The 12,497-nt window shown below is 41.8% G+C and overlaps 1 protein-coding gene across 10 annotated transcripts in view; it reads right to left on the bottom strand.

The window, feature by feature from the left end:
• The window catches only part of FER (FER tyrosine kinase), a 198,267-nt gene that overhangs the window by 78,192 nt on the left and 107,578 nt on the right, over nt 1-12,497 (bottom strand). For all 10 annotated transcript variants that reach the window (XR_010827976.1, XM_066989034.1, XM_066989032.1 and 7 more), the window contains one exon: nt 1,345-1,401. Coding sequence is in view for 9 of the 10 variants with exons in the window: in XM_066989034.1 (XP_066845135.1) it covers nt 1,345-1,401 (57 nt within the window). In the remaining variant the exon portion in view is untranslated. The remainder of the gene's footprint in view (nt 1-1,344; nt 1,402-12,497) is intronic.

Genomic DNA, 12,497 nt, shown 5'->3' with positions numbered 1-12,497 from the left:
TTTGCCAGTATGCATCCTTGCCTGCATTAAGCTTTCATCATTTTCCTTGTCATGTTTTCCAGGACACTCAAGATTTTGTAATTTCACAGATTTCTTACTTCCAGGGTCAATGGCTGCAGTTTATTTAGTATTTTCTTATATAGAAGCTAACGATCCTGTCATTCTTACCTTTCCTAGTCTGACTCTATCTTTTCAGAAAAGGATGCATTATAGATTTATATAGTGTCCCAAGAAAGTTTTCATTCTGCATTTATTTTTTAAATAATATAACTTATTATAATCACTTTTAAGACTGAGTTGTCTTTATTGAGTGTTAAAATGCTTTGTCAAAAACATGCTATAAATGTAAATTCAGTTTATAAATCAATTTTCAGATTGTTTTGGCTGTCTTTACTCATCAAAACTAATTCATATTTATTTTTTGCAAACAAAGTTATTTTAATAGATTAAACATCTTTTTTTTCCCCCCATTGGTATGTTTCTGCTTAAGAATGTGAATCTGTCATGGTACCTGCATGGCATTTTAAGCAACACAGATCTGTCTACAGGCAGCTAATAATTCTTGTCGTCTTAAGCTATCAAAAATATTTTTTTTTCCTGGGAAGCAGGATTTTCTTACAGTATTTTATTTCCCCATTTCTTGAAAAGTTTATCAGTTCTTTTAGTGTGTAAGAAACTAATAAGACAACTGTTGCTTACATTTGTCTGCTTCTCATTCAAGCTTATTTTTCAGTTTTGGGGAAATCTTTTGGAACATGGTATTCAAAGTGTCACTTGCAACTGTCTTGATAGGTGCAAAAGTGCTGAAAATGTATGTAAGATACTGGGCTTACTTGAATGAGAGTATTTCAAAGACTTGAAGCTCCTAAGCAGAACGGGTGATACACCCTGGAAGAATTAATTTATACATATACTATTGTGAAGCTACTTCAAAGTCAAAAAAACATACAATAGCAAAGAACATATGTTTTAACAAGTATTGACTACATCATCATCTTATATGATATATCTTATTTATACACCTTTCATATTTGTAAACTTTTTTTTCATAAGACTGAACAATTTAAACTAATGTAATGCTTTACACACATCTAGTTAGCTTAAAGCCTTCCGAATAAGAAAAATATGTATGTTAAACTTTTCAACAGACACATTGCAACACTTAGCAGTACACCTGATTTAAACTTATTTAACGCAAAATACTGTCTTGTAAAGTAAAAAAGAAAAAAAGGTATAAAAATTGCGTATTGCAGTAATTTAAAGGATAAGGCAAACAGGAAATATATAGGTTTAATGGCTAATATATACTTTTAAAAATGTTATTTAGCTCACTTGATTACTTACTTTGCCCAGTAATTCTCCCAGTGTGACATCTTCATGATTGAGAACCCATTTCTTATCCTGTGGCAAGAAAAGGAAAGACAAATTTTCAGTTGTCACAAATATATACTATCTATAAGATGCATTTCAACAAGTAGAAATTGATCTAATGAAGCATTTTGTTTAGACTGATCAATCAAAAACATACCAGGCAGTTAAAAATTTATGAGTTTACAAACCAGGTTTTAGAAAACTTGCTATTCAACAAAGTATTGAAATACACTGTAGAGCAACCACATCAAAGTATGTGCGCTGATAGAACCCTATGCACTTTCTCATGACAGCTCTGGAAACAGTATCTAGTGCTATGTTTTTACCTCTGTCAAGATCAAATATGAAGCTTCATTTTAGAATACGAGGTAACTTACTGCAGAATCAAATAATTATTTTTTTTTCCTCAGTGCACATAAAAAACAAATGATTTTTCTACTTATTAACAAGGTACATATTTGTATCTCTTAAGTGTTAGGTCTTAATTCTTCTTTGGTAGTTCGATATATAATAGCCAACTACCTGAAAAGACAACATAACAAATGCTAGTTATGGTTATCTATTCAGTGTTGATGACCAGAAATTTTATTTCTCTGTTAGCATCTCATCTACTTACCACCTCACAAACACTATTATCACTTCTCTTATTACTGATATGACCCTAAGTAGTCTTTATTACTAATAAGAAGGTATATATCTAAACAGGTGTATGCCAACTGTAAAAATAAATTCTCACTAAAGCTCATAGAAAACCAATCCAACCACACTGGCTTTACAGTATACCTGATATATGACATTATCAGGTTTTCTGGACCATGGAATACCTGTTGTGATCCTGCACAGAAGACCACTGTATGTCACAGAATTAGGACTCATCACTGATGCTAATCTCGGTGCTCCCTGCCTTTGCTGGTTGTACCAAATGGCCTTCAGGCCTGTGTTGTGCTGCATACATCCCTTTGCCATAGGATAAATTTGGCCAACTCAGCCAGCATACTGTAACAGTTCCCACCTGGTACTGGCTATTATACCACCTGCACAGCCCTGCCTTTATCTAACAGTGCACCAAGAAGTTCTCATGGGGACATATTTTCTGTTTGACAGTAGAAATGACGAACAGAGTTGTTCACTAGTAAAAATAATAATAATAAAAAAAATCCCGTAATAGCTCCAGTGACTGAAATAGGAGAAAGTCTTCTGCAAAGATGGCCTGTCCAGCATGTTGCCTCTGGCTTAGAAGTTCATTAAACGCTACAAGACCTGGAGTTCCCCCAGTCTAACAGGATGTAAGACTACGCTATTCTTTCCCTACAGTGCTAGCTCTAATCAATAGTATTTTAAAGGATACCTTGAAGAGTCTGAGTGACTTTCTTACTGGGATCCTAACACTTCCTGGTACAAAACAGATAGTTACCAATGTGTGCAAATAACTGATGGCAGGGGACAAAGAAGAGGGAAGCAAGACTCTTCTCTGCGCTTCCTGGTAACATAAAAAGTGGCAATGGTCGCAAATTAGGAAACAGGAAATTCATTCTGAACATGAGAAAATGTTTTTACTGTGAGGATGATGAAATACTGGACCAGATCGCCCAGAGAAATTTTGGAGTCTTCACCTGAAGAGACATTCAACACCGAACTGGGCATGGTCCCAGGAAACCACATTACAGCTGACGCAGCCTTAGTTGTAGGGTTGAACTCGATCTCAGGCTTCCTCTAACCTAAATGACCCTGTGTGGTGGTTTTACTCAGGTGGGCAGCTGAGCTCCACCACAACCACTCTCTCACTCCCCTTCCTCAAAGGGAAACGGGGAGAAGATATAACGAAAAGGGCTCAAAGTTTGGGATAAGGACAGGGAGATCAATCAGCAACTATCATCACAGGCAAAACGGACTCAGCATAGGGAGATTAATGAAATTTATTACCTATTACTATTAAGCAAGAGCAGCGAGAAACTAAAAGCAAACTAAAAACACCTTCCCCCCATCCACTCTTCTCTACCACCTCCCCACAAGCAGCGGCAGGGGAATGGGGGAATGAGGGCTGTGGTCGGTCTATAACACTTCGTCTCCACCACTCCCTCTCAGTCGCTCTCTGCCTCTGCTCCCTGTGGGGTCCCTCCCACGGGATGCCGTTCCTGCCCGAACTGAGCCTGGGGGGGGCTGCCCACAGGCAGCAGCTCTTCAGGAACTGCTCCCACACGGCTCCGTACCACGGGGTCCATCCATCCCCCAGGAGCAAACTGCTCCAGCACGGGTCCCCCACGGGCGGCAGCTCTCCCCAGACCCCCTGCTCCTGCGTGGGCTCCTCTCCACGGGCTGCAGCTCCGGCCCGGGGCCTGCTCCTGCGGGGGCTCTCCGGGGGCCGCAGCCTCCTCCAGGCCACAGCCACCTGCTCCAGCGGGGGCTCCTCCACGGGGGGGGCTGCAGCGTGGAGATCTGCTCCATGTGGGACCCATGGGCTGCAGGGGGACAGCCTGCTCCACCACGGGCCTTTCCCTGCACAGGCCGCAGGGGAACTGCTGCTGCCTGCCTGGAGCACCTCCTGCCCTCCTGCTGCACTCACCTGGGGGGCTGCAGGGCTGCTTCTCACTCCTCTCTCCCAGCTGCTGTTGCCCAGCACTTCTTCCCCTTCCTTAACTCTGCTCTTCAGAGGCCCTCCCAGCACTGCTCCCTGGCTCAGCTCTGGCCAGCAGCAGGTCCCTTTTGGAGCAGCTGGGACTGGCTCCTCACTGACATGGGGCAGCTGCTGGGCTCTGCTCACAAAGGCCTCCCCTGCAGCCCCCCTGCTACCAAAACCTTGCCACATAAACCCAATACAGCCTGTGATTCAAAAACAAAGAAAGCCCTACTGTATGTAATTAGCCTTTAACGCATGGAATTCACTCTTTTATGGAAGCAACATGTCTGTAATTCTTATGCTAGGTTAAACCATGGTTAAACCAAGCTGGAACCAGGTATTACATAGATTTTATTTTTCTCCCAAAGACTGTATCCTAACAGAAGACATTGCAACAGCCATTACTACCTTTATCACATTTTCGATTTTAAAATGAAATGTTGAATGTGGTTTATTATTATTATTATTTATTAGTGAGACACATAACCATAACAAAATTCTAATATCGCAGGAAAAAAAAAAAAATATATATATATAAACCTATCTCCTACCATGGCTGAATCCTAAGTAGCTAGTACAGAACATTGAGCATAACCTGTGTACAGAGCATTATGAATGAGCTTTTTGCAGCAAAAAGCTTGAGTTCATCTTAAAAGAAGATGAAGCATTTTATGTGTTTTTTTGTTGTTGTTGTTGTTGTTGTTTTTGGCTGTTGTTGTTTAAACTCTGGAAATTCTTCTCCCCTTTCAGATCGAAGGCTAAATCTTTTACAAATATTCTTCACAGGCATCACAGTGAATGAGAGCTACTTCCTTTGACCTATGCAGCCAATAACATCTTATGTCAACTCATAATGAATTTGGAGTCTTGTACTGACTTATTTCTTGCTCTTTTTGCAAGGAGAAAACTGTTCAGCAGGTACTCCAGAAGTGTTCCAGGTAACTGATAAAATGGAAGGAGCAAAGAAGAATTATGCTGCATAATGCACTCATTAATTTTCTCTATATTTTTTCTCCACTGGCATGAACTCAGTAGGGGGAGAAAAAAAAAGAAAAAAAAAAAAGGAAGGGGGGAAACTGTTACTATGATTTCTATGATAGTTATATCACAGAATTATGCTGATCATTGCTCCTGTAAAGCCATGCTCACTGCACTCTCTAGAGTATCTCTAAATGCCTCTAGTCAGCCCAACTTCTGGCATAGAACTCCCATCAGCCCTCAAGGCATGAAGCCCTGTACCACAACACCATGAATATATGGTGGGATCCATGCGCTGCCATCTCCTCTTCCAAGGAGGGGCCTTGGGAGACTTGAAAGAAAATTCTCCAATAATGATCAATTGATTTTTCTCCTGCAGACAATGTTCTTGATTAAAACTATTGCCTCACTGACCAGACACCAGAAACAACATTTTTCCTTCATCTCCATTTGATTTTGCTAAAAATTAGAAATGTTCTGTTCACTGGAGCCTGTTAAATATTCTAGAATTTTTTTTTTGCTGATGGGATGCTTCTTTCAGAAGCTGTTATACTACAAAAGTAGGAAGGGCCATCAAATTGCACACTGTCCTTCACAAGAAAAGCTCAAATTTAAGAAAACAATTTGAAAATAAAGTTCTAAAGAAAAAAAAAGTACATATATATATATAAATGACTACTTAGAAGTATTAACATACGTCTTTTTAACATTGAAATAAGTACTGTAAAAGCCAAGAAGTTATAAAAATAAAAATGGATTTTTTAACCTCTTAATTCCTAAGATTCTATTTCAGTGAATGGCTTTCTGAATATTGACATGACACTTCAGATGGTTGTTTATGAAGAAAAAATCTGATACATAATCCTTCAGAGAAATAATTAAACGATATGGTACCTTAAACTGTAATTAAATGACCTGTCAAAGGACTTGTTATCATTATAGTAGTACATTAATCACTATCTGTATCTCTCTTTTTTATGAAAACCTTAAGTTTTTGTCATACCAGTATAAAGCATTAATTACATTGAGTATCTTAGTTCTGTCAAATTTTTCACAATTCAAGGATCACACTAAGTTTGATCAGCTTCATTGCTAAAGTTCCTGGTTTTGAATTAGAAAAAAATATATATTTTCATGAGCATAAGCAAATTGTGCTGCCTTGCTAGTCTCAGTTTCACAAGGTATTGACAAGTGAATATTCACCTCAACCATACATAAATTTATAAGTTTCCTTCTTATTAGAGCATTCTACGAACAGAAATCTTGTATTACTTTTGTAGATATACAAACTGTCTCAGATTATAGAGACTTACTATGTATGCCATTCCTGTGACTAGTCGACTGAGTTAGCAGACTGAAAAGGCAGCAGGTACAGCTCCAGGGACACTCAAACAATCCTTTCTGCTTCTAGTTGAAATCTCCTCAAAAACTTTTAATACTCATTAGTCACCATCTGCACCAACCTCAAAAGCAGATAGCTAAAGAAAATGATGCTACCCTTGGCATATCACACTCCCTCTGACTGCAATCATTATTCATTTAGTCCTTCAACTTCTGTATAAATATAATGGATTCTGACACCAGTAATACTTCCCAGATGATCCAGGAGAGATTAGCAGAAGACACATACTGTAACACAATTAATACAACAGAAACTGTAACCCAGAACTCTTATCTAAGTCAACTCTCCTCAGCCAAAAGCTTTTCTGTTGGTCCTCCCTCCTGGTTTCTCTCTCTCAGGTTCAGTGAAAACCTTAAAGACTATAAAAACACCTCAAAGACTGTGAAAACAATTATTATTTTCTCGAGGAAATACCAAAATACAACTCTCCTCCCCTGCTTTGCCTGTCCTTTAATATAGCCTATATAGCCTTCACTTTGCGTGAGTCTTAGAACTGGGCTTCTGGATAAAAAAAGATGACAACCATACTACTAAATTGTACTCCTCTACTTGAAAAGCAAACTCATTTACTTGAGATTATTTCTTGAAAGACTAGAAGAAATCCAGGTGCTCCAGGATGCACTTAGCCCTGTAAAACCTATGCAGAGACATGTCCAAGCCCTAGCACTAGCTATGTCTGTAATTTCCTCCTAAGTTTGAAACTTGCTGCTAAGGTATGCACCTTATACACTGAGAAGGCAGGCTAAAAACTTAATGTAGGACTGGTCCCTAAGTCCATCTGTGAATTCAAATCTTAAACTGTAGCTGGTCCCTCTGTCGCACAGCACTAGTCAAGTTGAAGAAAATATTTAATGTAGACATATTAAATTAAACAAGTCTGAAGCTTCACATGCATTACAGTTTTATCTAGCATCTTACAGCACTTGCAGAGTGATTTAACCTCTGTTTATTCTACTGACCTGCACCAAGGCAGTTTCTTCAGCAGATAGCTGAAAAGAGACTAAGAGATGCTACCTAGTGTATAAATCTGGCATTAGAAGAAAAAAAATCTAATTAGCACTATGTTAAATAGCCATTCAAACACTGTTTTGAAACTGTGCAACTGACTCAAATAATCATCTTTAATAACCTACAGCACTGCAAAGTGGACAGCAACAAGGTCAAAACTGTGTTTCTATTGCAAGTATGTAGTTTCACTAATTCTGTTCAAATTGTGCTGAGTTGAATACGTCATATCCAATTATTTTTGGGAAGCTACCAACAATTAAATACATCAGTGAAGCACACAAAGCAATTGATCAGCATAACATAAACAAAAGTTAGCAAATAAGGTCGTCTTTTTTCCTATCTTATCACAAACTTCATGATTTTGTGCAAGTACCTATTTCTGATTATGACAGACAGTATTTCTCCAGTTGTTAAATGGTAATACCCTCAGATTAATCATGTACGCAAAAGACACTGAGAGATACAAAAGGACAGCAAAATGTGAAATAAAATATAACCTTTAACGTATGTATGGATAAACAGACACTAATGCCCATCAGTCTGAGTCATAAAAATTCTCATTTTAACAGGGTTGCTTCTAAATCAAATAGAGCAAATTCAATAGATTTTTATTCCTAGTCATAAGCTACTCAATGAAAGAAAAGGCCAGAACTCTTGAGACTGTTAATGCCATTACAATTCTCTGCTGTCCTGGTTTTGGCTGGAATATCATTGATTTTCTTCCTAGCAGATGATATGGTGCTGTGTTTTGGATTTTGGATGAAAATAAAGTTGATAACACACCAATATTTTAGTCATTGCAGAGCAGTGCTTATACCAATTAAGGACAGCTTAGGTGGGGCAGCTGGGTGCTGCCCCACCAGCAAGGAGGCTGGAGGTGCACCAGGAGCTGGGAGGGACCCAGGCAGGACAGCTGGCCCAGACTAGCCCCATACCACACGGTGTCATGCTGAATAATTAATATGGGGAGAGTTGGCTGGGAGGGGTGCTGTTGCCTGGGTGACCGGCTGGGCATCATTCAGTGGCTGGTGAGGAGTTGCATTGTGCACCACCTTTGTGTAATGTTTTCTTCTTCTACTTTTTTTTTTTTTTCCCGTTCTCCCCTCCCTTTCTTTCCTATTAAATTGTCATTACTTTATTTACCCGATTCTATTCTCCATCACACTGTGCCGGGAATGAGCACATGGCTGTACAGTACTGAGCTGCCTGCTGGGCTAAACCACAACACCTGCAAAAGGAATCTGTTTATGATATAACCCTCTTCTTGCAACACAACTATAAATCACTCTTTACCTAGTGCTGGTTCAGGCTCTTTTATTACTAATTTTGGACCACAGAATTTGAAAGCAATTCAGACAAATCTATTACAGAAATTAGTGCTTGGACATACCTGCTTATTATACGAATAATATACCTTATTTCCAAATGGGGTTATTTAAGAACCCCAGACACTTTATCCTATTACATTTTATTTATGTCCTCTGGTGTCCAAAACTACCATTATCATTTCAAGATAAATATGAAAGGAGCAGAAACTAAATTACGGGAATGCCATACTTCATGACCAAGGATTGTAACTGACTTGGCTTGGCTCAGATAAAGCTTCATTGCCTTTTTGGAGATAAGCCTTTATTATATATAAGGAGATACTTGGCAAGAGCAGGATTTTGAGATATTGTTTGGAAGAATACTGGGGAAATGCCAAGATACCTAATGGACAGAAAGGAACCACCTCAAGGTGGGAAGTTGAGTAGAAAATGAAAGATGAGCAAGAATGATACAGAGACTGCTCTGGTTAGTACATTATTTTACAGAATCACAGAACAGTTGACGTTGAAAGGGGCCTCTGGAGATCATCTAGTCCACCCGCCCTGCCAAGCAGGATCACCTAGAGCACATTGTGCAGAATTGCACCAGGGGGTTTTTGAATATCTCCATAGAAGGAGACACCACAGCCTCTCTGGGCAACCTGTCCCAGTGCTTTGTCACCCTCACAGTACAGAAGTGTTTTGTCATATTCAGCTGGAACTTCCTGCGTTTTGGTTTGTGCCCATTGCCTCTTGTCCTGTCACTGGGCACCTCTGAAAAGAGACTGGTTCCATCCTCTCGACACCCTCCCCTCAGATATTTGTACACATTGATAAGATCCCCTCTCAGTCTTCTCTTCATCAGGCTAAACAGGCCCAGCTCTCTCAGCCCCTCCTTTTATGTGATGCTCCAGTCCCCTAATCATCTTTGTAGCCCTCCGGTGGACTTGCTCCAGTAGCTGTATGTCCCTCTTTTACTGAGGAGCCCAGAACTGGACATCGTACTCCAGGTGTGGCCTCGCCAGGGCTGAGTAGACAGGGAGGATCACCTCCCTTGACCTGCTGGCAACACTCTTCCGAATGCACCTAAGAATACTGTTGGCCTTCTTGGCCACAAGTGCACAATGCTGGCTCATGGTCAGCCTGCTGTTCACCACAACTCCCAGGTCCTTCTCTAGTCCTTTCCAGCAGGTCAGCCCCCAGCCTGTACTGGCGCATGGGGTTATTCCTCCCTACGTGCAGGACCCTGCACTTGCTTTTGTTGAACTTCATGAGGTTCCTTTCTGCGCAGCTCTCCAGCCTGCCCAGGTCCCACTGAATGGCAGGCACAACCCTCTGGTGTACCAGACACTCCTCCCAGGTTTGTGTCATCCACAAGCTTGCTGAGGGCGTGTTCTATTCCATCATCCAGGATGAATAAGTTGAACAAGATTGCACCCAGTACTGACTCTGGGGAACACCACTAGCTACAGGCCTCCAACTAGATTTTGCACCACTGAGCACAACCCTCTGAGCTCTGCCATTTAGCCAGTTCTCAGTCCACCTCACTGTCTACTCATCTATCGCATACTTACTGAGCTTGCCAATAAGGATGTTATGGGAGACAGCATCAAAAGCCTTCCTGAAGTCAAAGTGGACAACATCCACAGACAGTCATCACATCACAGAAGGCTACCAGATCAGTTAAGCATGATTTCCCCTTGGTGAATCCTTGCTGACTATTCCTGATCACGTTCTTAGCCTCCAAGTGCTTGGAGATGACCTCCAGGATGAGCCGTTCCATCACCTTTCCAGGGTTTTTCCAGTTGAGGCTGACTGGCCTGTAATTTCCTCAGTCCTCCTTCTTGCCCTTTTTAAAGACTGGCACGACACTGGCTTTCCTCCAGTCATCATGCATCTCTCCTGTTTTTCATGACCTTTCAAAGATGATGGAGAGTGGCCTAGCAATAACATCCACCAGCTCCCTCAACACTCGTGGGTGCATACCATCTAGGCCCATGGATTTGTGGGTATCAGATTTCCCTAAATGAACTCTAACCCAATCTTCCTCAACCAAGGGAAAATTCTCCCTTCTCCAGACTTCCTTTATTGTCTCTAGGGTTTGAGATTCCCGAGGGCTGGTTTTAGCAGTGAAGATAAAAGTATAGAAGGCATTCAGTAACTCTACCTTCTCTGTATCCTATGTTACCAGGACACCTGACCCATTCAGCAGCACACCTACATTTTCCCTAATCTTCCTTTTGTTACTGATACACTTGAAGAAGCCCTTTCTTGTTGTCCTTGGCATCTCACCAGATTTAATACCAAATGGGCCTTGGCCTTCCTTGTCACATCCATGCATACTCAGACAATGTTCCTCTATTTCTCCCAAATGGCCCGTCCCTTTTTCCACATGCTGTATACTCGTTCTTCTGTTTGAGTTTTGCCAGGAGCTCCTTGCTCATCCATGCAGGTCTCCTGCCCCCTTTGCTTGCCTTCTTACTCATGGAGACACATCGATCTTGAGCTTGGAGGAAGTGATGCTTGAATATTGACCAGCTCTCCTGGACCTTCTTTCTTCCAGGGCCTTAACCCATGGGATTCCTGCAAGTAAGTCAGATGCCAAAGTTTGCTCTCCTGAAGCCCAGGGTTGCAATCCTACTTTTCACCCTGCATCCTTCTTGGAAAAACATGATTGTTTCCAAAGCAGGCAAGGGGGTTCTTTGTTCCCTGGCCCACATAAGTAGGATCTGGCTGGCAAAGGTATTCTTGCCTTTTGAAGCCACATTCTCCCATTTGTTTTCTTTCAGTGGTCTTACCATTTCCTACTTATTCTTCCCTTTTAGGTACTAGCCAGCCTGAGTGCCAATGTGCAGGGAGAGCTAGCAGCCCCCTGGGACTGGGGAGCCAGGAGCCACAGGGGGCCTGACCAGGATAGGGGTCTTGGCAGCCAGGGCTCATCCCACTGCCTCCAGCATGGGAGCAAGGCAGCGCAGGCTGGGGTGACAGCCCCAAGTTCAGGTCAGCCGAGTCTGTAGTGATACAGCAGGTCCAAGGTCAAGCTGGGAAATCAGCCTGTGGGTCAATCTGGTTATGCTGCCTGGCCTTCATCCTGGGTCAGACAGCCCCAGGACCACTGGGCAGGTTCACCATGACGAGGCAGCGCCAGGGTCAGTCCCAGCATCACCCCATGGGTTAGGGCCCTGCCGCAGATAACGGGGCATGTGGCCAGGCACATGCAGGGCTCTGAGGGGTCTGAGCAATCGGGCCTCACTGCAAGTGGCTCCCACGGATGCGATTCAGCTCTGGATGAGGCCTCCCCACAGCCCTGCCCGGGAGCTTCACCCCAAGGTCACCAGAGGGAAAGGCAGCCCTCATTTGTACCATCATCAAGGTGTAGTGCTGAGCCCTGGCCAGGAAAGGGCTTGCTCAGTGCTCCTACTGAGCTAGCTGTCAAACAAGTTGTCTACTAGGCAATACAGAGTAGAAAACTTAGTAAACATTGACAATGCTGTCCTTTCTAGATGCTCAGGTATTAGCTGTCTGTCTCCACATCACAGTGAAGGTTCTTATGAACACCGCTTTTGGTAGCAAGCACCTTTTCAGGCTTTGAGTCTACCCACAATACTCAGTTTGTTTTCAATAAAGACTAGCATTTGCAAAGAGGAGAGTTATTTCAAGAGTTAACACCTCCCTCCTCCTCCCCCCGAAAAGACAGTAAAAACAGTAATTCAGAAATACAATCTTCAACTACAAAAACAAACAAACAAAAAACCTTCAAAATTAACCACAAATTTCTCTTTGTATTTGAAGAAGAAAGTGTTCCACTAAGACA

This window comes from Anser cygnoides, chromosome Z (assembly GCF_040182565.1).
Source record: "Anser cygnoides isolate HZ-2024a breed goose chromosome Z, Taihu_goose_T2T_genome, whole genome shotgun sequence".
Taxonomy (NCBI): Eukaryota; Metazoa; Chordata; class Aves; order Anseriformes; family Anatidae; genus Anser; species Anser cygnoides.
This window is presented reverse-complemented; position numbering and strand designations above follow the sequence as displayed.